General features: G+C 38.9%; 1 protein-coding gene across 1 annotated transcript in view; it reads left to right on the forward strand.

The window, feature by feature from the left end:
• The window catches only part of TFAP2D (transcription factor AP-2 delta), a 56,960-nt gene extending 41,690 nt beyond the window's left edge, over window positions 1-15,270 (forward strand). The window contains exon 8 of the mRNA XM_029945053.1: window positions 13,893-15,270. Within this exon, the coding sequence (XP_029800913.1) occupies window positions 13,893-14,112 (220 nt within the window). The 3' untranslated portion in view covers window positions 14,113-15,270. The remainder of the gene's footprint in view (window positions 1-13,892) is intronic.
• Window positions 15,271-25,651: the final 10,381 nt, after the last annotated feature.

Below are 25,651 nucleotides of genomic sequence, written 5' to 3' on the forward strand. Positions count from 1 at the left end.
AGAATGTTTCTAGACTATTTGCTTTTTTTTTTACCTTGGAAGAAGAACAATTCTAATTCATTTTTAAAATGACACTGAGAGTTATATAAAGCTCTATATTGTATACTAACAGATTAAAAGGATTCTACATTTATTATTCTGCTAATAATCTGGGTAAAATATGTCAGCATAGACTATGTCTCTTTCATAATTTCCTACCAACAGTGGTAGCTTTAACTTTGATAAGAGCTCAAGAGAAAAATGAATTAGAAAGGAGGCATAACACATTTTACTTTGAAAATAGTCCATTGCAGTCTGATTTTCTACTGTTTTTACTGAGTTCTGGGTGGAAAAGAAGTAAGGAGACAGCATGGTTGAAATAGGCATAGAGAATACCCTAATTAGTAACATCAACTTGGGCTGCTGTTTGACTTGGTCAAAGTACCGCTCCCAGTGCAGACCACTTGGGTTGCACCTTACGGGGTGACTGATTTCATACCCTGAGAGCTGTGGCTTACTTTCAGCACACTGGAAGTGTCCAGGTAAAGCTAGGGAATGATCTGACCTCATAAAGCACAGACAACTACTCCCAGTTTTCTGTGGTAGTTGACATATTAGTGTGTGCTGGGAAGCTGTAGCAGTGACCCTTCTCCAAACCCATGGCCTGGAAAGCTGCTTGTTTCCATCAAAATAACAAGAATCAGGTTTATTCATTATTTATAGTTCACTGAGTACCATTAAAAGTGTGGAGAAGACAGCAGACACCATAACACCTACTGGAAGGGGGAATAGAATCGACTGAAATCTACAGAAGACCTTGAAAATACAACTCAGGAAACAGTGGTGGCAATTAGACCAAGGTGGCATTGGGCCTCACAGACAGAACACAGCCAGCTCAAATGGAAACCTAATTTTCTGCAATGTTAAGAATTCCCCTTTTTGAGATCTTGGGAAATCTTAGCAACTTTTCCCTTCTTTGTCTCTTACATTTTCATAATTGCCTTGAATCTAAAGTCGAGCAAAAGCATGTCTGACAGCATAAATAAGGGGACAAAGTTAGACTATCTTTAGTGCTCAGTTCAGAAAGAGCAGCCAACCTGAAAAATGAGGACATTTTCTTTCTCAGCACCCACCTTGGGAACCTGAATTTTTATTGTTTCTTGTAGTTTACTGTGGTAATGGCCAGCGGTGCAAAAATTGAGACTGAAGGATTGTCCCATTCTTTGGAAACTTGTAATGTGTAGGAAAATTACTTACAAAGATATAATATATGGGAGATTTTGTAATAAAGGATTAAGCATAGTACAGGTAATTACCTGGGGTGATTAGGAAAGGCTTTCATTTATCTATCCATAGTACTTAGCACATAGTATGTACCTGATAAATATGTTAATCAGTGTAGATTATGATAATACCTCTATTAGGTCTTGGAGGTATTCTCCACTGGTTTATTCCCAGGGTCCCACGGTTTTAATTGGACCAGGGGCTGGGGAAGTGAAATGATCGATGTGCTTAATTCTTCTGTTTGAGTCAAAAAGTGTATTAGCATCACACCTTCTTAAAAAGAGACCTTTCTACTACTCCCATCATTCCTGGAAATAAGAAATGTATAGGCAGTCCCAGAAAACTGTATATTTGCTGGTGATTACATTTTCTTCATTGATCCTCAATGTTGGAAGACCCCTTACATTTCCCACTCTCCCTCCACATTTGAATCTTCTCTCCAACATCCTTGTCAGGTTGTCACCCATTCTGGGCTTAAAAACTTTCAATGATAGACTGCTCTTTTATTACCTAGACATTCCTTCTATCTCTGACAACTCGATTTGAAATGCCTCCCTTCCATGGAGGCAACATCTGTCTCCCTAACGTCCCACTCCTTGGGGGCTTTCCAGAGTCAGTTTAGTTCTGTTTCCCTCCCAATTTCTAAACTCAGCTCTGGTGTCTGAGTTTTCTCTTTCTGGGCTGTTCATCCCCTTTGCTTTAGTGGTCCACATATGACACGAATTCCTGTCAGCTCAACTATCTGCTCCGCACACACTCAAGAGAGGATGTGTCTTTACTGAAACATGACATGTTTGGTTTTCTCCAAAACCCGAAACTCCTAAAGTGTGTATGTTTTGTTTCTTGTTTTTATTTTTCTCATTTGGGGGGGAGGGTTGTGGGTGAGTGGGAAGATGGAACAGTGGTAGGGAAGGTAATCAGCAGTGGATGATTTTATTAATCTTGTGGAAGCATTCTTGCATGTCACAAGAGAAATGAAGGCATTTCAATTAAATCTCTAATCTCAAAAAAGAAAACACCATGAACTATATTACACAACGAGGCTTGGCATTGAAGAAGTTAAATTATTAACCCTCCTTCAGGATGTTCTGCCAGTTCAAGGGGCCTTCCAGGACCATTTTATGTAAGAATATTCAAAATAATGAGGGGTGCCCGTGTAGCTCAATCGGTTGAGCGTCCAACTTTGGTTCAGGTCATTATCTCACAGTTTGTGGGTTCGAGCCCCACATTGGGCTCTGTGCTTTGAATTTTGTGTTTCCCTCTCTTTCTGCCCTTTCCCTGCTTGCATGCTCTCTCTCAAAAATGAATAAACACTTAAAAAAATTAAAAATTAAAGTAAGATTATTCGAACTAATGGGCCCAAATTGTGAAGAAAAAAAGACCTATATTTCCCAAACTTATGCTCCTTTATGTAAGGTTGAAATTTAATTTTAAAACTTTAACTTTAACTGCAAAAATCTGAATATCATTCCCACGTGCAAAGCAACACATAATTGTAGGTGGTAAGCTTTTATTCACTAGTTAAATAGGGACAATTTCTATTTACATAAGATTAAAAATAGTCTCTACTTTGAAGTAAAATTTTCACTAGTAAAAATGTAGAGTAAAAATAAAACAGGCAACAGTTTCACTTCCTTAGCAGACAAGTGGAACCACGATGAACTTCTTGTATGTATGAACTTACATTAAATTACTTACATTCACTTAACATTAGGCAAAAAATTAAAATCAGTTGCCAATATTTATCGTACTTCACAAGTTGCATGGCACCAAAGCAAATGCTGCAGGAGATACACATAAAAAACCATCCCTTGAAAGTCACTTGATGACAATTTAATGGATTTTTAGGGTCAGAACATGGGAGACTAGTAATTCAAACAACAGAGCCAAAAGCAACTGTTTCTTTTTTATTTAAAATTTTTTTTTCATGTTTATTTATTCGTGAGAGAGAGAGTGACAGAGCATGAGCAGGGGAGGGGGACACAGGGACACAGAATCTGAAGCAGGCTCCAGGCTTCCAGTTGTCAGCACAGAGCCCAATCCGGGGCTCAAACCGGTGAAGTGCAAGATCCTGACCTGAGCTGAAGTCCTATGCTCAACCAACTGAGCCACCCAGGTGCCCCCAGAGGCAATTGTTTCTAATAGCAAGTTGCAAACCTGGCCCTGTAAGAACAACATGTGGGAGTAATTGCCTGGGGAGTGCATAGTTGGTGAAGAAATTGAGTATATTGTTATTTAAATAATTTCTGCCTTTGTTGAGCTCTAGATTTGGGGAGAGTCTAGGGAGACAGCACAGGGTTGTGGGAAGCACTCAGATGGGTTTCAGGGACCTAACTCAGTCTCCTCTTGTTTCCAGTTGACAGTATGGTTTTAGAGGAGACATTTTACCAATCTGGCCTCTGCCTGTTCATCTATAAATAGATACATTTAAGCCAGATGATCTCTAAGGTTCATTTTATAACAATGTTCTTTTACCCTATTTATTCTCCATTTCCTCTCCCTGCTAAATTATTATTCTATGCTGTGTTCTCATATGCTCTCATTTTATTCTCTTTATGTTTCAGAAACTTGTTCATTTAAAAAAGTCAACAATTGAATAAAATTCATCTAAGAAAGCACAAGAGCCCTAAGCTTAGCATTTCCATTCCCTTAATTCTAAATAGAAAATATGAATTGCCTGATAAGGAGAAAGATAAGGAGATGGTTAATTTATTCCTACAAGCTCTATTTCTGTATGCAAAAATAGGGTGCAGATGTCAAAAATGTCTTCACCTTCTAAGAGTTGACTAGAATGTGATTAACTTGGGTCTTTCCTAATGCATGTGCAATGATTATATCCTTAGCTTCCTTTGCTAATAAGCTGGACTGAGGTAAAGTAGAATCATAAGGACTCAATCCCCTTTGGGACCTGAGTAAGCAGCTGAGAAGAGCAGGAAGAATGAGCCCTTAGGACAGTAGATGGGCAACACATCTAGTCCGGCAGAGATTCAGGGCGGTCATAAATACACTTCTCCAAAGCGAGTTTTGCAGAACAGCAGCCTCATGAGATGCTCCTTGAAAGTGTCTCATGGTCAAGTGTTTTATGGTTCTGGAAACCTTACCTATTATACTCCCCTTGAAGTGTTACACATTAGCATATCAAAAGCTCCCACAACCCTTTCTGAATGGAAGAAATGCTTAGCCCCATGCTTCCAAAACGTAATCACAGGAACTTTTTTTCTCACAATAACTACATCCCGTGAAGCTCAGGTTCTACAGAAGTTCTTGTGGGGAAATGCTAAATTCTTCATTCTCTTTTTCTGGGAAGGATAGCATTCAGCATGGTACTTAGGTGTTACTTCTTGGCTCTAGGGGGACATGCCCAACTCCTCCGTACCATTTTAAAAATACTGAAGTTTTGGACCCATCCCAAACTAATTAAATCAGGATCTCTGGAGTGGGACCCTCATGTTTGGATCTTTTAAGAAGCTCCCCGGATGACTTTGGGAGCTATATCTGGGATTGAGAACCACCAGCTGAAGGACACACAGAACATTTGTGGGTGCTGTCAAGACCTTGCTAATGAGTACATTCCAGTAATTTCTCACCACCAGAGAACCCTATACCTTAATTATGCACCTTAATTAAACTCTATTTTGGAAGCACTTAGGACCATGGGACAATATAATCTATGTAGAAAATAAGCCCAATCAGACAGTTTCTCTCTTCCTCTATAACCACAGCCAGTTAGGCTACCAAGGATAGATGCCTTCAAGTTTTGGGAGAATAAGCCCCAGCTACTTTCCTCCGGGTGAGGTCTCTGTCCATGGCCTATAGTCAGGGTTTGTGTGGCTTCAGAGAGAGATGAAGCGCCTTACTCTCACAGCCCTGAAAAGAAGTAAGATTTTGCAGAAAAGCCCCACAATCCTTTGCTGGTGTTCTCTAGGGGCTGATTCCTAGCCTCCTGCCCTCACGGCTGTCCTCAGGAGTGGAAGAAGGCATTTTTCTGGCTGTCACCTAAAACCGTAGTGGGGAGTACAGACTGAGCCTCAGGCTACATTTGGACCTAAGCCTGCAGTAGCTGAATAATACAGGAGGGAAAGAGAAGGAGGCTTGTCTTCCCTTTAAATCTTGCTGCCTGCATGCCTCCAGAGGCCAAAAAACAGAAACTGTGGTTGGTGACAGTGGCATCTGCATGCAATTCAGGAAATCAAAGATCTATGATAGCAAACACCTGCTAGAACAATGCAACATAACAAAACAATGAGAATAATAATCCAGACTGTTTCGACCTTTACACACACTGAAAGAAGTGGAGGAAGAGGAGTTTGTTTGTCAAACATTTTCCAGGTCAAAAGTTGAAATTTGACAAAATGAAATTAGCTTTTACTCTAATTACCTGAATGATGATGGTGGGTGATTTTCTCTTGATTCTCCATCTGCTAATGTGTTGCATAATAGTGTCTATTACATCCATCTTTTTGTGTCCCACGAGAAAGCTAAAAATAACCCATCCATGGTTGTCAGACACAGCCGAGTGACCTAGTCTTCAGTGGTAAATACTAATGAGGCTTCCATTTCCTTTTCAGTACATTTTATTATGCAGTTTGTTTGGTTTTTTTTTTTTTAATTAAATAGGCTCCACTCCCAATGTGGGGCTTGAACTCAAGACCTAGACATCCAAAGTAGCTTCTAGCCCCCCCCCTGCCACCTCTTCAATATATTTCAAGTCAGTTTTTGCTTACTTTTTGGAAAGTATGTGCTTAATCCTAGGTCCAACTGTTGTCAAGATGGGAAGAATTCAGGGGAAGACCCATAGGAGTTTTCTTTAGGCTATGTTTTTACAAATTGCTGTAGTATTTATTTATTTATTTATTTATATTTTATTTATTTTTGATACAGAGAGAGATAGAGCATGAGAGGGGAAGGGGCAGAAAGAGAAGGAGACACAGAACTGGAAGCAGGCTCCAGGCTCTGAGCTAGCTGTCAGCACAGAGCCTGACGCGGGGCTCGAACCCACGAATGTGAGATCTGACCTGAGCCGAAGTCAGAGGCTTCACCGACTGAGCCACCCAGGCGCCCCCAAATTGCTGTAGTATTTAAATTAGTTTAGACAAATCAGTTAAAGTCATGATAAAGTATTTCTGAAGGACAGCTAGAACAATATGGAAACAGCTCTGTAACCGTTCTCTGGCCTACAACAAAGCTGATGGAATACAAACCCTATTTACTTAGATTAAGGAAACTAAAATAGCTCTTATCGCTCAGGTAGTTATCTGTTGAGAATCTTATATTAATTTATATTTCCAGTAAGCACTGAAGCTTTGAAGATTTTCAAGATAAACATGCAAGGCCTTAGCCACAAGCAAAACAATGCACTTACCCAGAGATCATAAGGCGTAAAGAGAAGTTTGTGAAATTTCTATTATATGGAAATTTCTTGATAGGTTCTCATCAGTAATGTCAGGCAGTTTATAAGTACAAACACTGAGTTAAAGATAGACTGTTCCTAACATCTTATTAGCAGATTCACACAGGGAAAAAGAAGAAAGGATTCTAATTTATTCTCTTTCAAATAGCAATTTCTTCTTTCCCATCTATTAAAATTTTTTTTTAATGTTTATTCATTTTTGAGAAAGAAAAAGAGAGAGACAGCATGAGCAGGGGAGGGACGCAGAGAGGGAGACACAGAAACCAAAGCAGGCTCCAGGCCCTGAGCTGTCAGCACAGAGCCCCACTTGAGACTCAAACTCACAAACCATTAGATCATGACCTGAGCCAAAGTCTGATGCTTAACTGACTGAGCCACCCAGGTGCCCCATCTCATCTGCTATTATTACCTCTTTGCATTTGTCTCAATTTCTTCATTTTTAACCCTACTAAAAGAAAATGGAGTTTGAACTGTTGCAATACATTTTCCCTTAAAAAGCTAAAGTCTGTCATCAGCAGAGCTTATTCATATCAAGGCCATTGGTCAAGAAGAGATTAGGGTGACACCTTATAAAAAGACAAATGCACACACAGACATACTTCTTCCCTAGAGAGGGCGGCTCTACCCTGTGCTCTCCCCACAACTGCTGAAATGTGAACATACTCTAATGCTCAGGGGAAAGTCCAAAGTAGAACATTACCTTTTGGATCCAGCATAGTTACTATCTCCCTGAGCTGAGCCAATTTGAAAAGATGGTTTATGTTGCAGAAAGATACTCTTGAAAATGTTAATTGGGGGGATCTAGCAGAATTGGAGTTTTTAAAACCATGAATAAAATTAAGAAAGTGACTATTAAATAGAAGTTACATTTTCTCTAACGTCGGGTGCCATAAACTATAGCAGTCTGGATTTTCTCAGCAGGTAATTGTATTGCTCACAGTCAGTTGTCAGAACCTTCCTGCTCCTCAGTGTGAAATTAGTAATAGGAAAATGAAATCAATGAGCTGGAATCTATCTAGTTAGAAAGAGAGAGAGAGAAAGGGAATAGTTGAAAGTAAATATAGCTTGTAAACCTAACTAACTGTGATCCAAACCTCAAATTCTGAACGTTGTTTTTTAGTTTAGACTTACTGTTTTGGTGAGCCTTTCTCTAAGAGTTGCTCTTGGGCAGATCTCTCTGTCAGTATACTGCACGTGGATATGTTTCCCTTAATCTCCCCTAAATTTCACACCATTGATTTTGGTCTACCTCCTATACTTCTTACCACATTAGGGAATTTTAAAAATTTGGTTCCATTATCCATTGTAGGAACTTTCCTCTCTGTGTTAACACCAGCACTTAACTCTAGGATGCTTTCAGTCACATTGTCAATTAACATGGCAAGCAGAGTGTGATGAATGGGAGAATTTTGCAGAACTCCACTGGAAACACCCTTCAAGGTTGACAAATGCCCTCGGTCTACACTTCAGGCATCAATATCCAACCATCTGTGAGTCCACCTAAGGTGTCCTCACCTAGCTCACTTGCCCCCTCTTTTTATTTGGGGGAGATTTTGTTGATGCTTTGCTAAAATTCTATAGTAAAGTGCATTTTTAGTCCTTTAATAACAATTTTATTTAAAATAAAATACAGTTGCTGGGGCATCTGGCTATGGCTAGCTCAGCCAGTGGAGCATGTAACTCTTAATCTCAGAGTTGTGAGTTTGAGCCCTACAGTGGGTACAAAGATTACCCCAAAATTTAAATAAATCTTAAAAAAAAAAAAGACTATTATTGGGCTCCCTACTGAACCCATGCAGCACTTCTGTGGTCACTTCCCTTCTTAAAACATTAATACTGGGGCGCCTGGGTGGCTCAGTCCATTAAACCTCCGACTTCGGCTCAGGTCAGATCTCACGTTCATGGGTTCAAGCCCCACGTCAGGCTCTGTGCTGACAGCTAGCTCACAGCCTGGAGCCTGCGTCCAGTTCTGTGTCTCCTTCTCTCTCTGCCCCTCCCCCTCTCATGCTCTGTCTCTCTCTGTATCAAAAATAAATAAAACATTAAAAAATTTTAAAAAAGACCTAGCCATTATTAAAAATAAATAAAATAAAATATTAATACTACAGAGTTTTAAGAACCCATCATGTGAACAAAGTATGATAAACCCATTCAATGGAATATTTAACCCACAATAAAAATTATCTCAAAAGTATTACACAAAGTGAAAAGAGCTAGTTACAATAGTCTGTAGACTTTATTCTTTGGTTTATATGACAGTTGGGAAAAAGTGAAAACTATAGGGATAGAAAGTAGAACACTGACTCCCAGGTGCTGGAGGGGAAGAGGGGGATATTGACTGAAAAGGAACATGAGAAGACATTTTGAGTAATTGTGGTGGTAACACAACGGTATGGTTCATCAAAGTTCAGCAGACTGTAAACCTGAAAAAGACAAATATCACCCTGCGTGAATCTAACCTCGGTGCACCTGATTTTTAAAGATATTTTTAATGTTTAGTTAATTTTGAGAGAGACGGACAGAGTGTTAGTGAGGGGAGGGGCAGAGAGAGAGAGAATGCAAAGCAGGCTCCAGGCTCTAGGCCGTCAGCACAGAGCCCCACACAGGGCTTGAACTCATGAGCAGCGATAACCTGACCCGAAATCAGATGCTTAGCCCATTGAGCCACCCAGGTGCCCCCTGATGTACCTGATTTTTAAAATGTCCCATTACAAGAAACTTGTGAAATGCTGAGTTAAATGTAATCTAATAAGCTCGAGTTTCTAAATTCTATCTCTTTTCGCCTTGCTTTGATTATTGTTTTAAGTTTATTTATTTATTTTGAGAAAGAGAGTACCAGCAGGGGAGGGTCAGAGAGAAAGACAGACAGAATCCCAAGCAGGCTCCTCATCATCAGCACTGACACCTGCCCGAGGTGGGGCCCAAACTCGGGAACCGTGTGATCATGATCTGAGCCGAGATAGAGTCGGAGGCTCACCAGCTGCACCACCCATCCCTTGCTTTGATCATTAAGGCAGTTTCCTCTGTTCCATTTCACACCTCCTCTCCAATCTTCCAGGAATTTTCAAAGATTACCTAACAATTCCAGTGTCTCAAAACCACATGACTGTTTACTTTATCCTGAAATTGGAGTTTCTTATACTTTTTTAAAAGGACTCCATTTCTTATGCCAATGCCAGTTTTAAAGTTCAAACTCTCTGAAAAGGAAGCAACATGTCTTACTTACCATTAAATCTTTCTTATGCTAACACAGCCCTGTGTCCCCTCCAAACAAACCATGGGCCCTTTTTGGCAGTGTTCCTCTTCCTCATTCTTGAAACAGAAATTTAAATACATCCTACTACCCTGAGCTTTAGAGACTCCCACATGAAATCAGGGAAACTTTAGCCTTCTGGAAGTCAATCATTCCAGACACTGAGGTACCTACAATCTTCTCTCTTCTGGGGCTGCTGCCTCGGGGGGGTCACCAGGACCCACTGTGCTGACGGTGGGCAGTGTCAGGAAGAGTACAGATTGATGACAGTACTGTCCCATCTCAGCCCTGTTTGTTTTCATTGTTGCTGTTTGTTTGTGGTTTGTTTTAATTTTAACAACTCTTCATATTTTTTTTGAGATTAGACTATAACTTTTGATTACCGATTTATAGTAAGAGCTCAAACCACAAAGTTTTAAAGATACAGATAACATCTTATTTGCCACTGCATTAAGATCTAGCATACTTTGGGGTATCTGGGTGGTTCAGTTGGCTAAGTGTCGGACTCTGGATTTCAGCTCAGGTCATGATCTCCCAGTCTTGGGATCAAGTCCCACATCCTGCTCAGTGCCGAGGCTGTTTGAGATTCTCTCTGTCTCCCTCTTTGCCCCTCTCCTGCTCCTCGATGCTCTCTCTCCCTCTATCCCTCTCTCTCTTTTTCTCTCTCTCAAAATAAATAAATAAGCTTTTAAAAAAAAGATCTAGTGTACTTTGATTACCACTTGGGTTCTGAGGTCACCTGTCTGGCTCCCCCTTCTCACTTTGGTGACTAAGATCTTACCCCTCACTCTGTTGTCTTCCATGGTCTTTCCAGGCTCCAGTTTTACAATTTGGGGGGTATGTTACTCCTTTCTCCTCAAAATTCTGCTTCAATCCTCTCATAACTTTTTCAAGCATCTATCCTGTGGCAGGAACACATCTTCTATTTCTTAATCAAGGGACCAGGAAACTAGCATGTGTTTTTCAAGATGATGCAAGGAGCATGCATGGGAGGGTGGACTTTGGGTCAGCCGAGGAGAAGGAGGACAAACAAAGGTGTCCAGTAGGAACAGCCATCCCAGGTCTGGGGATAGAAAAGATTGGAACCTGAGATAAGCCTTTCAAAAATAAAGAACTAGAACACATGATCACAAAGGATGGAGGGAGGAAGCCTGAGTAATGCAAAAATGACATGAAATCTGATGTGGTGTTTGTATCGTCTGCCACCTTCACAAAAATGTTTACAACGTGGCATGAAGATGACACACTGAGCCCAGTGCTTGTTGTCTCTTCCCCTTGTCTTGTTTGGGAGGAGAAACTTTTTGATGAATTTGAATTTAGAAGAACTTTTAAATTTTGACTACCTACTTCAAACCACCATGGCAACAGGGTAACCCAGGTAGTAATATTTGCTTGTGAAATGCTCTCTGAGAGTAATCTGATAAAAAATATATGCAAATGCCAAGTATAACTTTAATATTAAGTCTGTGGCTGAAAATGTTCTTTTCCAAAGGCAAAAATTGATCTCTGTTGCAAAAGATTTTGGAGATTTGACGGCCGAGGTTTGAGTAACAGATGACCTTAGTTTATTTTCTGTTTAGGACTGAAAGTCACCCTTATCCTTTCTGGTTTTACCTTTATTTTTATGTAGATTCTACATTATTCCTCTTCTCCTTTCTGTATGTCACTTTGAATAAAATAGATAGCTATTTTTCTGGAGTGATTGGGTCTAACAGAATAGCATGATGTTTCTAGAAATTTCTTTTAATCATCCTGTGATTTCACACATTTTTGTGTGCGTGATTCTAATACAACATTACATTACTTGAAATATTTGGATTTATCAACCTCACTGAAAACTGCTAGCACAGAAAGTATCTTTTGTACTTATACTATGCAGTCTGCCCTGGATATTTTTTGATTCACAGGTCTGTTAAATGGAGGAAATGAACACAATTTACATAACATTTTCCATGTTGAAAGATAACATTTCAAACAGTTACTCTTCTTTAAGTTTTATTTATTTATTTTTATTAAAATCTAATTAACATACCATGTTCTATTAGTTTCAGGTATACAACACAAGTAATTCCTTTTCTCATGTTGAAGATCCCACTATCATTTTAGGCTGCTCTGTGGAGCTCAGTGGTCTGCCAATTTCCATAACCTTCTGTCCGTATCCTGGGTTTAAAGAAGAGCAACCTAAGCTTTAGTACCTGTGGCCTGAAGCTTAGGGTTGGAAAGAATCTTGCAGATGTCCTAGTCAGACTGTTGTCATCTTAACAAAGCTTAATAACTTCCTCCAGATCACAAAGTGCCTGAAGTCAGAGCCCGTGTGAAGGCTGGGCACGTGGTTCTCAGTGCAGGACAAAGATGACAATGCATCCTGCTAATGATGCGTTGCATATTATAGAAGCAAGAAAGGTCATCACCCAAGAAAGGAGACCAGCTTAAAAATTGTTTATCATGGTGACAACTCTTCTCCATATTTACAAAGGCCTGTCCACTTTGTTCTTGACTTTTAAAAACCTTGATCTTAGAAGAGTAAGAAGAATTATCATCTTCTAGGCCCACAGGTCTGATAAGATCTCTCAGACTCCCTGATAGATCTTAAAGCATATGGATTCCCTTCCCATTGTCTCATTGAAAAATGCAGCTGAAGTCGGTTTTCCCAGTCAGCAGTGCAAGATACTATAGCAAAGAAATGCAGATATTTGAACTCAAAATTTGAGAAACTAAGCTAAAACTGTCAATAGAATGTGATTTCTCAAAAAAACAAGAAGAAAAACAACAAAGGGTAAAACATACCCACAGCCTGAGAAGAATAAGCACAAAAGGCAATACAGAATGTTGGATTTCACCAGCAAATTACTTAACTTCTCCGGGCATTACTTCCTCTGTAAAATGGAAATAATATTACCTCATTTTTTAGTATTGTTGCCAGGACTGTATAAGGTGATATAGAATGAATCACCTGGCATAGATTCAGAGCTCAATTATTGGCTATTAAAAAATATTGGCTATTAACTTTAATATTTAACCTAGTAAAACTAAATTCTGCATGCTCTGCCATAGAGAAAGAGGGCAGTTACAACCAAGAGAACACAGCAGTATAGAGGAAAATAAAATTCACCCAGTGGTACAAAGGGCTCTAAACAGAAATAAAGCATGAGAAGAGAGGCAGTTTGTAAGCAGAGTCGAACATTTAGACATTAATGGATGGCTTCACTCAGTTATTTTTTTGGATGCAGCCATGATTAATTCTTCCACTGCTCCAGTCAATTCCATTTATTGTCCAGACTCCCTGATAGATCTTAAAGCATATGGATTCCCTTCCAGTTATCTCACTGAGAAATGGAGCTGAAGCCGTTTTCCCACTCGCAATGCAAGATACTATAGCAAAGAAATGCAGATGCTTGAACTATGCTGATGTCTTATATTTCAAATTTTGGTGTGCATAGTTGTCTAAGCACTGACTATTCCTATATTATAAATAAATGAAGTCTGAAGACTTTTTTGTTTTTTAAAAAAAATCTTTATTTACTCTTGAGAGAGAGAGTGGGGAAGGGGCAGAGCGAGAGAGAGAGAATCCTAAGAAGACGTCATGCAGTGGGCTGGAACTCACAAACCGTGAGATCATGATCTGAGATGAAATCAAGAATTGGACACTTAGCCAACTGAGCCAGTCAGGCACTCCATTTTCAGTTTCTTAATGAGATGGAGAATCAGAGCTAAATCATGTGTTAAACACCTAGACTTGGTAATCAGTAATGTATATCAAGTCTATCAATGACAAACCTTCTAAATGCACCCTGAATTTCTTATGGTCAAAAGCAATACATTGACTGTGTTCTGCCTTTCATAATGGTTGACATTATTTAAGAACACAGTAAATGCCTGTATAATTGAATGTTCTGGATTAAGCAGTTGTTCTATATCATATTGTAAGTTGTTCATTTCTTTTTCCCTATCACTTCTCATTTCCAGTTTGATCACCCATGGCTTTGGGACTCCAGCAATATGTGCAGCCCTCAGCACCTTCCAAACAGTCCTCAGTGAAATGCTGAACTACTTGGAAAAACACACTACCCACAAAAATGGCGGAGCGGCAGATTCTGGCCAAGGACATGCCAACTCGGAGAAAGCCCCCCTGCGGAAAACTTCAGAGGCTGCCGTGAAAGAGGGCAAAACAGAAAAGACAGACTAGCTACATCAAACAGAATCTATTTCTAGAGAGTCTTGCTGCTGATATTTTTTCTAATATATATATCATTGAGGGTGATTAATCTTCAGTGGACCAAATCTCTACCCTCCCCTAACCCTCCATAAAAAACAAAAATGGAAATGAAAAATGAAACAAAAAGGACAAAACCCCCCAAAAAAAGAAAAAAAAAAGGAAAACAGCAGTGTAACCGTGTGATGAAATTGTCACTTTTTAATTTTATGTTATGATAAACCCTTTTTGTGCACGTAATTTATTGTTCCAGATTATATACATCACAGTTTTTAAGCACTTCTGGACTCTGGAGAGGCAGCACATGCTTTTTCACATCTAACTGATGCACTTTCTTATCCAACTGTGTAGTTAGGGATTAGAAAGCATGACCAACTGGAATCCACCACCTGTGCTTCCAGCTCCAGCCTTTCTTCAGTTAATTCCCTGGTAACAGAAGAGTGCCTCTTTCCATTAAATAGACCAGTCTGGCAATCAATCCATCAATAAATGCTTTGGGAACCGAAAAGGGCAGTCATGAATCTTTGTCCTGTGAATTCACAGCAATTCTAAAATGTTGGTCGTTCCACTGAACTTATATTTTGGTTAAGCCCACTTAACTACCAGTGCCTTGGTGGTATTTCAAAATTCCAGAAAACTCTGCCCTCTTTATGTATGACCAATCCCACCCTGCCCTAAGATCTACTCCCACTCCATAACTAAGAAGAAACAGCATAATATTGAAGAGATAAGAGATGAACTCTTCTATTCATTTTCTTCGCAACCCCAGCCTAACAGTTCAAGGAAGTAGACTGCACTTTGTGGCTCGGGGCAGGATGGCTACAGGAAAGGGTAGCTTTGCTGCTCATGGGCTCCTAAAGGGAAGCAGTGGTATTGTGTTGCCTGGAAAAGCATGGAAATAGGAACAATGATGTTTCCAGAAGTCCTAGCCCCTCAGAGACAGGAGAGGAGCCCAGGGGACTAGTGGAGGCCCCTTGAAGCGCTGGTGGCTGATGATTGTATGGCTAAAATATGAGCCGTTCTTTTTCTACCTTTGTGCTTCTTCTACATGCCTGATGGCTGTGTTCTAAACCTTTAGAGGCACAGAAGCATTCGGGTCTGTGTTCAATAAAGAAAACAAAATCAGAATGATCAGAGAAGACTTTTGCTTTTAAGATGCTTCCTTTTTTTATAGCTTGTTCTTGTACCTTCATTGTCCTTTAGTTAAGACACTGGAAACGAGGTTCCTGGCTGCAAAGGCCGGGGGGCTAAGTGAATGAAAGTTTGGTCCATTTAACCCTGAATGCGTCAAGAAACCTGATTCGTACTACACTGTACTGCCCTTTCTATTGTTAACAATTTTCAAACTTCTAGGCAAATAAAGATGTAGGTCATCATCTATGAAAAAAATTAATAATATATGGACTCCTGATACTAAAGTTAGCATGGAAATATTGTCCTCTTCTGAACACATTTCAATTACTTTCAAAAAGTCTCTGTCATATTATAATCCCATGGGGAATAGTAGTATTATTTTTAATCGAGAGGAAATTGCTCAAGACTTTTCATGTAGAGAGCACACAAGATATTTTTACCTAATAATAATTCTTAAAATTATTTGACCTTTCTCTTTAATCTTGTACAGAAAAGAAGAACCATAATCAATGAAAATCTAAATTTTCTAGACTAAATTCAATGAACAGAAGACGCTACTAAGGAATTCTATAATAAAGGCATTTTATAGTTATATCGTAGGAGAGCTTAAAATAAATGTAACAGTAATGAATTGTGATTTCACGTGTTTACTGAGGTCCATTTTTTAAATTTTGCCATTACTCGTGGATTAAAAATGTTTTGAAATAAAATAGAATAAATCAGGAATTCTGCAGTTCCAAATTTTATCACAAAATAAATGATTCCATTTTACATGAAATTTCCCATAATGTAAAATATACACATGAAACAAAAATGAATATTTCAGTTTAATAAGTAGTAGGAAGGCTATATACAGGCTTCTACTATTTCCTTAATGAAATTTCCACATTAACTTTCTTTTATTCCTTTTATTATTAATAGTTATATATGTATTTAATATAACATTTTGATATGCATATCTGCTAGATACTTAATGTAGTTATATACCATGTCAAATGTTCACCAGTAATCAGATGAAAAATTAGATCTGGCTTATAGTACCACCTTCTCCACCCATAGTTGTGACGAGCTCGGGATCTTAACACCTCAATGGGGTGTTATTATTTGTTAGCCTTGAAAACAAAAGTATAACTATAAAAAACGACAGTGCATATAATTTACCAGGATTCTGGGTGTGTTAAGAGCCTTAAATGGACAGCCAGCACCCGTAATTTAACTTAACCAGCCATTAGGCCATAAATGAATTGATGGACTGGTCATGTTTAGAGTAACTTATTATCATATTCTAATAGACATTGTTAACATACCAATTTTTGCCTTGTATATAATAGGAACTCAACACTTTTTAAATAAATGAGTAAATGAATGTGTGTGTGTTCTTTGTCCAGAATGGGCCAAAGGACCTATTACTTCTGATTCAGATTTTATTTTTTCCCCAATACTCGGTGCTTCAATCTGGCTTGCTTCTTCCATGGTAATTTATAAGTAGCTATTTTTATTTGAATAAGATCACACTTCCACTGTATCACATCAGTTTCAAGTAGATATATTTAATATAGAACAATAAAGAAAGCTAGGTAGGTATCAGAATTTTAACAAAAGTGAAGTTATAATCAATGTAGTTTATTGTGAAGGTAGATCACAAAAATCTATTTGATTTCCAGTGTTATAAGAAGTAACAAAGCAATGGAAAAGTTTTTCAGATTAACTATTACTTACCCAGAAAAATTGTCCAAATCTCTCATACTTACCCACAATTAATAATAATAAGTTTAAAATTTTTATATTTTCACTTGTGAAAGATAAAGACAAATTCCTATGAAAAGAAATGTTTTAGGCTGTTTCAATAACCAATGTAAATGCCACCTCCATGACTATTTCATTAGACTTACCATTAGACTTAAGTTTGATGGTTCTAGAAAGATAAATGAAACTCTGAATTACTCTATATTTTTCTCCTCTGGAAAGATCAGCACTGGAAGGTTCCTAGTCCATTCCCCTTCTCTCTTCTTTGCTGATGCTTTACAAATACGGCTCATTTTTTCTGGCTTTGCAGTTCCCATTTCCTTTCCCTTCTTTGAGGACATATTCTCTTCAATGTCTAGGACAGAACATGACCCTTTAGCACACTCAGGAGTCCCCTGACAGTGGTAAGAATTTGACCTCTGTTACCTGCTGCTTTTAAGATAAACATGTCAATAAACCACCTTGTTAATGATAAGTAAAATAGTATAATTCCATTTTCCTTTATTTTCTTCCTTTTATGCCTCATTGGAAGCATTTCAGAGCAATGCAATTTTTAAAATGTATCTGAATCCTTTACACAAGGAGCATGCCATGTGCTTACAGAATCTAAGTCAATATGTGACAGGTGGCATGTACTCTAAAGAGTATAGACTTTATGGACTCTAAAACCAAATTACCTGGTTCAAATCATGGCTTTTTTCCACTGGCTACTGTGTGACCTTGGACAAGCTGTTGAACCTCTCTGTGCTTCCATTTCCCCAACTGTAAAATGATGATACTAATAGGTACCTACTCGCATAATTACTATCAGAACCAAAGAGCTAATGTACCTAATCTGCTAAGAGCAAATAGGGGCATAGTTAGTGCTGTGTGAGGGTTAGCTAGTATCTTTAATACTTAGCTTGGACAAGCAATCTTTAAAATCTAGACATCAGTCTCTCTTCAGCTTATTGGAGCCTTTCTATATGCCAGGCTCTGTCCTAGAGGCTGAAAATATAGAGTAGAATAGAACATTTTTTTAGCAAGTTTCTCACAGTCTTCTGTGAGGACTCCAGCCATTAGAATATGGTAAGTATCATTGTGGAAATGTGCACAACTTGCCCCAACACAAACCGCAGCACCTTCCAGGGAACTGGAGTGGTGGGTGCAGAGGGTGGGGGAAGGGAGTTATGATCAGGGAAACAGAAAATTGATCAGGAGAAGAGGGACGTTATGGTTCTGGGTGAATTCAAAACATTTGGGGCAGGATGCTATTTTGAAAGTCAACAGATGCACCTTGTAGTTCTGGTTAATCCTACTTCCTCCTCCCTTTTTGGGCAGCTAACATTTTGCCTGTACTGCCTCAAGGCAGGAGTGTGACCCAGTGGGATGCAGGCAACAAAAATGTTGAACTTCTGTACAAGTTTTCAGTTTTAAATTTTGGCCCTAAGGAGGAATTGAGGTTTAAAAGCCTATCAGTCAGGACTTCTTTCTTACCTACACACACACACACACACACACACATGCTGGAGACCAAAAAATGGTCCCTATGTTGGGAAAGGAATGAGAGAAAAAAGAAAGAGATTGTTGATCTCTTAGAGAAAGGGCGATGTCCTTGAGGGTGAGGTTGGAGATAGACACCAGAAGATGGCCCAGGGAGGGAGAGGCCCCAGCAGAGGGCACAAACAGAAGAGCTGTCTGAGTGGTGTGTGTCCAGGCAGATGGCTCGCAGCCTCGCAGGGCTGTTCCCAAGGAGTTTCTCTTCAACATGGCACCTGAGGTACCCGCAGAAAACTAAGCAGCCCCAATTCCTGCACCTCAAAGGGATACAGCAACAAAAGGGTTTCTTAGGTGCACCCAGATGCCACCCAGGAGCTGACAAGCATGCAGTCCTCACAGGTTGGACACAGATACACGCAGGAGAGAGTGCACACATGTGCCAACACCAGTCGGGAATTTAGGCATACGAGCTAGAGTCCACTTAGGAGAATAGAAACACACTAGGGACTTCAAGGGGAAAGGATTTGTTAAGGAGAATAAGTTGAACAGGTGTTAGAAGGCTGAAAGAGTGAAACATGAGACACGGAATCACCCAACTATTAGTAATTAAAAAGGCAGCAACCATCCCTCTGTATGGCAGAGCACATGGAAGGAGGTGAGGTTACCTGCATCTGGGGACTCCTGGGACATCCTTCCCTCCATAGTTGTTGCTTGAACCTAAAAAGCTGATGCTGGTGATCTCTCTGAGGGGGTAGAGCTTAGCTAGTTCTGGAAATGCAAAAGAAGTTGGAGGCTGGAGCCAGAAACTTCTGCTTCTGCTCCAGGGATGCTGACAGAAACTAGAAATACATGGAGCAAACTTTTCACCTCCTCCTTCCTTTGAATTTCTACCAGTGTCTCCCATTGTCAGAGTTAAGTTAGAAGCCAGGTAGCAGAGGGTTGTAAGATAGCTTGCAGACTCCCTCCCCAGCATCACACAATTATGAAGAATGGGCTTCTCTGCAGATGCCAGTAGAGGAAGCATCGATAGACAAAGACCCAGGGGTTCTGGGTGGCTTAGTCGATTAAGCATCCAACTTTGGTTTTGGCTCTGGTAATGATCTCAGGGTTCATGGGTTCAGGCCCCGCATTGGGCTCTGCACTGTGAATGCAGAGCCTGCTTGAGATTCTGTCTTCCACTGTCCCTGCCTCACCCCTGCTCACTCTCTATCCTTCTCTCTCTAAAATAAATAGACATTTAAAAAAATAGGCAAAGATCCTGACCAACATGGTTCTCCATAAGCCCTCCTCACTCAAATATGGGACATAGATGCAACCCAAGAAGACCCTAAATGAACTAAGATTAAATTACTGCCACATTTAAAATGAAGTCTTGTGTGTAGAAATTACGTCACATTACAGAAAAAAAAGTGACATTTCTCATATATCCGAATTGGCAGACAGACATTCATACCTACGACACTTAAAAATGATAGTTCAGCTACTTCCCATCTGTATCACAGAAAATTCAAAAAGAACAAGACACTTAGGAAAATGTGAAGTAATAATCCCTATGAGAGGCAGAAAAGAATAAAAATAAGTAAAAGTGTATGTGTGAGTCATTGCAAAAGTCTGATGTAAGTTTCAAAGCTATTCTTCCTTTAACATTGTATTTCCTTAAGTATTTCTTTCATGTCAAAAGGTATTTGGGGAAAGGGCACTAAGGTGATATTTATGTTTAGTCTTCCAAGTCCAATAAGGATGTTCTTGCAGTTAATAAAAGCTAATAATGTGCATAAATGTTGGGATCTTTTATCTTCTTGCCCCACATATTCTCCATGGGCAATATCTTGTATCATGTCTTTACTTGCATCAAAGACCAATCGCAACCTAACAAAGTCCATTTAACCTCTTTCCTGGGTATATGTGTATACTAGGGGCCACTAAACTTTTTCTGTAAAAGGTCAGAGAGTAAATATTCTAAGTAATGCAGGCCATATGGTTTCTGCTGCAACTACTCAACTTTGCTGTTGGCATTGTAGCATGAAAGTAGCTATCAGCAGTATGTGAATAAATGGGCATGACTGTTCCAAGAACTCTTTCTTTACAAAAATGGGTATTGAGCCGGTTTGATCCTGAGGACTGTAGTTTGCTAACCCCTGACCTAGATTACAGCGCTCAGCATTTCTTGCTGTTTGTAGCTATATGCTTAAGTTCTTTCCAGTGGAAGTCGTATTTGATACTTACAGAGTTTACAAACTCTTCTACCAGCTGCATGAGATGGTAATGTGTCCTTGGGGCAAGGATTCTCAACTTTGGCATTACTGGTATTTTGGGCCAGATAATTCCTTATTGTGAAGGCTACCCTGTGTGTTATAGGATGTTTAACAATCCTTGGCTTCAATGCATTAGGTGCCAGTAGTATTTGTCCTAATCATGACAATCAAAATTGTCTTCCAACATGGGGCACCTTGGTGGCTCAATTGATTGAATATCCAACTTTTGATTTCAGCTCAGGTTATGATCTCGCAGTTCATGAGTTCAAGCCCCGTTCGGATTCTGTGTCTCCCTCTCTCTCTGCCCCTCTCCAAATGTGAACTCCCCCTGCCTCAAAAATAAATAAATAAACTTTTTAAAAAATGTCTTTAGACATTACCAACTATCTCCTGGGAGACAAAATCACTCCTAGTTAAGAACTGCTGTCTTAGAGATTTCAGAAACACAAGATGGAAATTACCTGGACCGCTGAATGACCAGGTGGAAGAGAAGTACTCCAGGTGGAAGAGATATTACTCCAACCTAAACTTTTTTATGTTAAACCACTGAAATTGTGGGGTAGGCAGGAGGGTCTGTTTGCTACTATTTGTTAGCCTAGCTTAACACAATGCTGATGAATTTCAAATCCGTATCTTCAACCCAGACCACTGTTGCACTCCAGATCCATGTAATCAACTTTCTATGGTATTTCCTTATTAAAAACAGCATCTCCAGATATACATATATAGGAGTATCTAATCAGTCCCCCCAAGCCCCTTTCTCAATCTCAGGTAATCTTCCTTCTCCTGAATTTTCCATTTTTGTTGAGGATGTCTTTATACAGTTGGCTAAGAAAAACCAGTGAGTTATCTTAAGGTCTTCCCTATCTCTACCATCTTCCTACAGCCAATCACTAGGTTCTGATAAACTAATACAATAATATTATAATAAATTAATTTTTCAGGACCTAGTGATTGTTTGAGGCAGACATTTTCCTAGTTCAAGATATTATCAACTTATGATTGTATTATTGCAATAGCCTCCTAACTGGCTTTGCTGCCTACAGTCCTGTCTTTCTTTAGAAAAAGCATTCTAAAAAGTAACTCTGATTTGCACATACTAAATAAAACTCTCTGAGGCTTGCCATTGTCCTTTAAAGTCAAACTCTTCTAGAGGATTTATGATATCCTTCTTACTTGGCCTTTGCTCCCTCCCCAATGTCCTCCAGCTTTATCTTCTATCTGGGCTTCCTTCATCACATTCCCTCCTCCTGCCAACTGTGTACACATTCCATGGTCCAGTCACATTAAGCTTCTTTGAATTCCTGAAACTATCCACGACCTACAACTGATGATGTAGTAGTCTAAGCTTGAAACATTAGGTTCTACCTAACCTTCTTCACCAAGCCAGCTTCTACTTATGTTTTAGGTATCAGCTTGAAAGTCACTAATTCAGTACAACTATATGAGTTTTCTATTGCTACATAACATATTACCACAAACTTAGTGGCTTAAATTAGCATCCATTTTATTAGTCATATTCCTATTGGTCACAAGTCCAATAAGGCTCCACTGGGTCTCTGTTTAGTCTCTCATTAGGCTGAACTCAAGATAACAACAAGTCTGAACTCTTATCTAAGGCTTCTAGAATAGAACTCACTTGCAAGCTAATTCAGGTGGTTGGCAAAACTCATTTTCTTGTGGTTGTAGAACTAAGGTCCCCCTTTCCTTGCTGGCTGTTGGCCAATGGTCACTCAGAACTCTCAGACTCTACTGTCAGTTTTTTATCACATGGCCCCCTCCATGTTCAAGGCCAGTGACAGTGCATTGAATCAGCACCGAATTTGACTTTCCCTTCAGCTATCTGTTGGAGAAAATGTCTGCTTTTAAAGGGCTCACATGATTAGTTTGTGTCCATTCAGATGATCTCCCATTTGGTTGATTTAAAGCCAACTGATTAGTAGGATTAATTACATCTGCAAAACTCCTTTACCATCTAATCTGTAGCATAATTATGAATGTGACACTGTATTATATTCCAAGTCCCGGGATTAAACAGGAAATCTTAGGAGTTTGTCATTAGAATTCTTTCCACTGCAGGGGCCTTCTCTGATTCTCTAAACCAAGTTGCTTTTCTATCCTTTGTGCTCTCCTACCACCATTTATCCTATGCATGTCACTTCTTAAAGATTTTTTTAAAGTAGGCTTCATCCCCAGCATGGAGCCTGGTGTGGGGTTTGAACCTATGACCTATGATTGAGACCTGAGCAAGGATCAAGAGTCAGACAATTAACTGACTGAGCCACCCAGGTGCCCCTACAGATTTCTTTTAATAATTTGATTAATTATTTTTTCTATTATTGATCCCTAGTTCCCACAACTGTAAAAGGATGGAGGATAATTATAGTATTTACATCATCAGGTTTTAAGAATTAAATTTTCCATGTAAAACAATAATAATAGTGCCTGAGACATAGTAAGGGCCCAAATGACATTAGCTATTAATTTTATCGCAAATATGGAATTGTTAATACTAAATATCATTAGGTTTTGAAGAAGGAATCCATGTAACTTGCTCATCTCTGTATTTCCAGCAACTAACCCAGTGCCTTCCTAGCAAATTCGTACCTGACAGGAATGAATGATGAGCAAATGAATGAATATGAAGTTCTGTGCTCACCCACGTTCTATAGAGGAAATATGTAATACTCTCTGGAAGAAATGGTGACAAGTCATAAATTAGCAGAAGCCCTAGGAGTGTTTTCCGATTCACAGTGCCAGAGTAGAAAGTGATAGGCACAAAATATCTCAAGCATTAACACAGAAAGTCATCACACTCAAGTCTCTAGTGTATAAATCCTAGAAGCACATTGTTAAAACTACAATTTTAAATAAAAGAGTAACGGAAAATAAAACTGACAACTTATGGTCTCATCTATAGCAAAGCATTCTTTGTACAAATTATATCCTCAAACAGCACTGAAATGAGTATAAATGCTTATTGTTCCTAATTATCCTAATTATCTATTTGAAGTCTATTTACCAACACAGTAGAATTTTTTTTCTGAGGGTATTTGAGGGAGTATGAAAAGGCTGCATTTCCTTTCTGGCTTCATAAATGTTTTCTCTAATTAGTTAACTTCCATTTTAGAGTGGATAAGTTTTTGTTTTCTTAATGAATGACAGAATTCCACTGGAAATTATAGTCTTTTATCCTAGAGGTTATAAAGCTATTATAATGACTTTGAGACACAATACTGCTGTAATGGTTTTACAGAAAGGGATTTGGAGAAGATTGCCTGTAACTTTCTTAGAACATGGAGGAAAAAGCGCTCCTATACTCAGAGCATGCAGTGTATGTTTCCCCCCTGTTGTCTGGCTAAACTTACTTTATTTGAAAGCATCTATTTAATTGACATATGGGCATATAACTCCTAGAACACATAATGTTAACTTTGGACATTCCAGATGTCTTTGCAAATTGTCAAGCTAAAATTCTAATCATCAGCAGCAAATCAGATTTAATCAAAAAGACTTTCTTGAACCCAGAATTTTTTTAAATAAAATCCTTTCAAAGTTTTTATCAGAATGGAGACCAAGTAAACTTGTTCAGTCATTCATTCAACAAGTATTTGTTGAGAATTTGATATATACCAATCACTATGCTAACCATATAATAGATGTTCAGTAAGTTCAGCACTGGATCTTTAAATCTTTTTCAGCTCTTTATTTCCATTGGTCTTGTTTCTTCAAGATTCATATTACTTTCAAGTCCTAGATCTGAGAGCTTATGCTCATTTCTAGTGGCTATCAGAAGCAATTTTAAATATGTATTTATTTTTTAGTAAGTCCTTGATCACAGACTAGAAATATTTTATTTTATTTTATGCACTTATTCATGTATGCTTCTAGACTCTTCAAAAATAAGATTTAACACAGCTTTCAGGAACTTATACAAATGATAAAATACTATAAATTAGAAATAATTGATAAACAAAAAGGGAAATAAATCATAAAGTAATAAAATACAGCCAGAAATGAAGATGATAAAATTAGAATTGTAAGTATTTGCTACATACAGGTATATAATAAATTTAACTCTGAGCTTTCTTTTGTTAAATTTTTAAGGTTTACTTCTTTATTTTGAGAGAGAGAGAAACAGAGCACATGAGTGAGGGAGGGGCAGAGAAGGAGGGAGCAAGAGAATCCCAAGCAGGCTCTGTGCTATCAGTGCAGAGTCCAACCTAGGGTTCCAACCCATAAACTGTGAGATCATGACTGAGCTGAAGTCAAGAAATGGATGCTTAGCCAACTGAGCCACCCAGGTGCTCCAACTCGGAGCTTTCTAACAACCTTTGAAAAATGGAAAAGTTGATTCAATTCACTGTGTTAGCACTTTTGACATACTAACTGGGTAATTCTTTGCTGTGCAGTTATGTCCTTTGCTTTATAGGGTATTTAGCAACGACCCCTGGACTTTCCTGATTTGATGGCGGTAGCACTGTTCCCCCAGCTGTGACAACCAGAATATCTCCAGACATTGCTAAAAGTCCCTCCCCTATGCTTGGTCCATTAAGAACAATTTTGTAGATCTAACAGGAGAAAGACTATTTCCTAGACAAATGGCATTGTACCAAAACATAGTTCGGTGGAAACAAGACCCTTTTTGTTCAGAGCAGTTGTCCAGTTACTCAGCCCTCTACTGGCCTGACTTAAATCCAGGTTGTGTTTAGAGTAGCTAACTGATACCCATCAATCAGGACTTTAAGAAGACTGTTCCTCTCAGCTGAAGTTCTAATGGGTATTAGATTGCAGCGAATTCAAAATTGTCCTTCTAGGTAAAAAGTATTTCACATTTTGCTTATTGATATACTGGTCATTTAATTTTCCTACCTTCCTGTATTGACACTCTTTGGTGG

Source organism: Suricata suricatta, chromosome 7, assembly GCF_006229205.1.
Source record: "Suricata suricatta isolate VVHF042 chromosome 7, meerkat_22Aug2017_6uvM2_HiC, whole genome shotgun sequence".
Taxonomy (NCBI): domain Eukaryota; kingdom Metazoa; phylum Chordata; class Mammalia; order Carnivora; family Herpestidae; genus Suricata; species Suricata suricatta.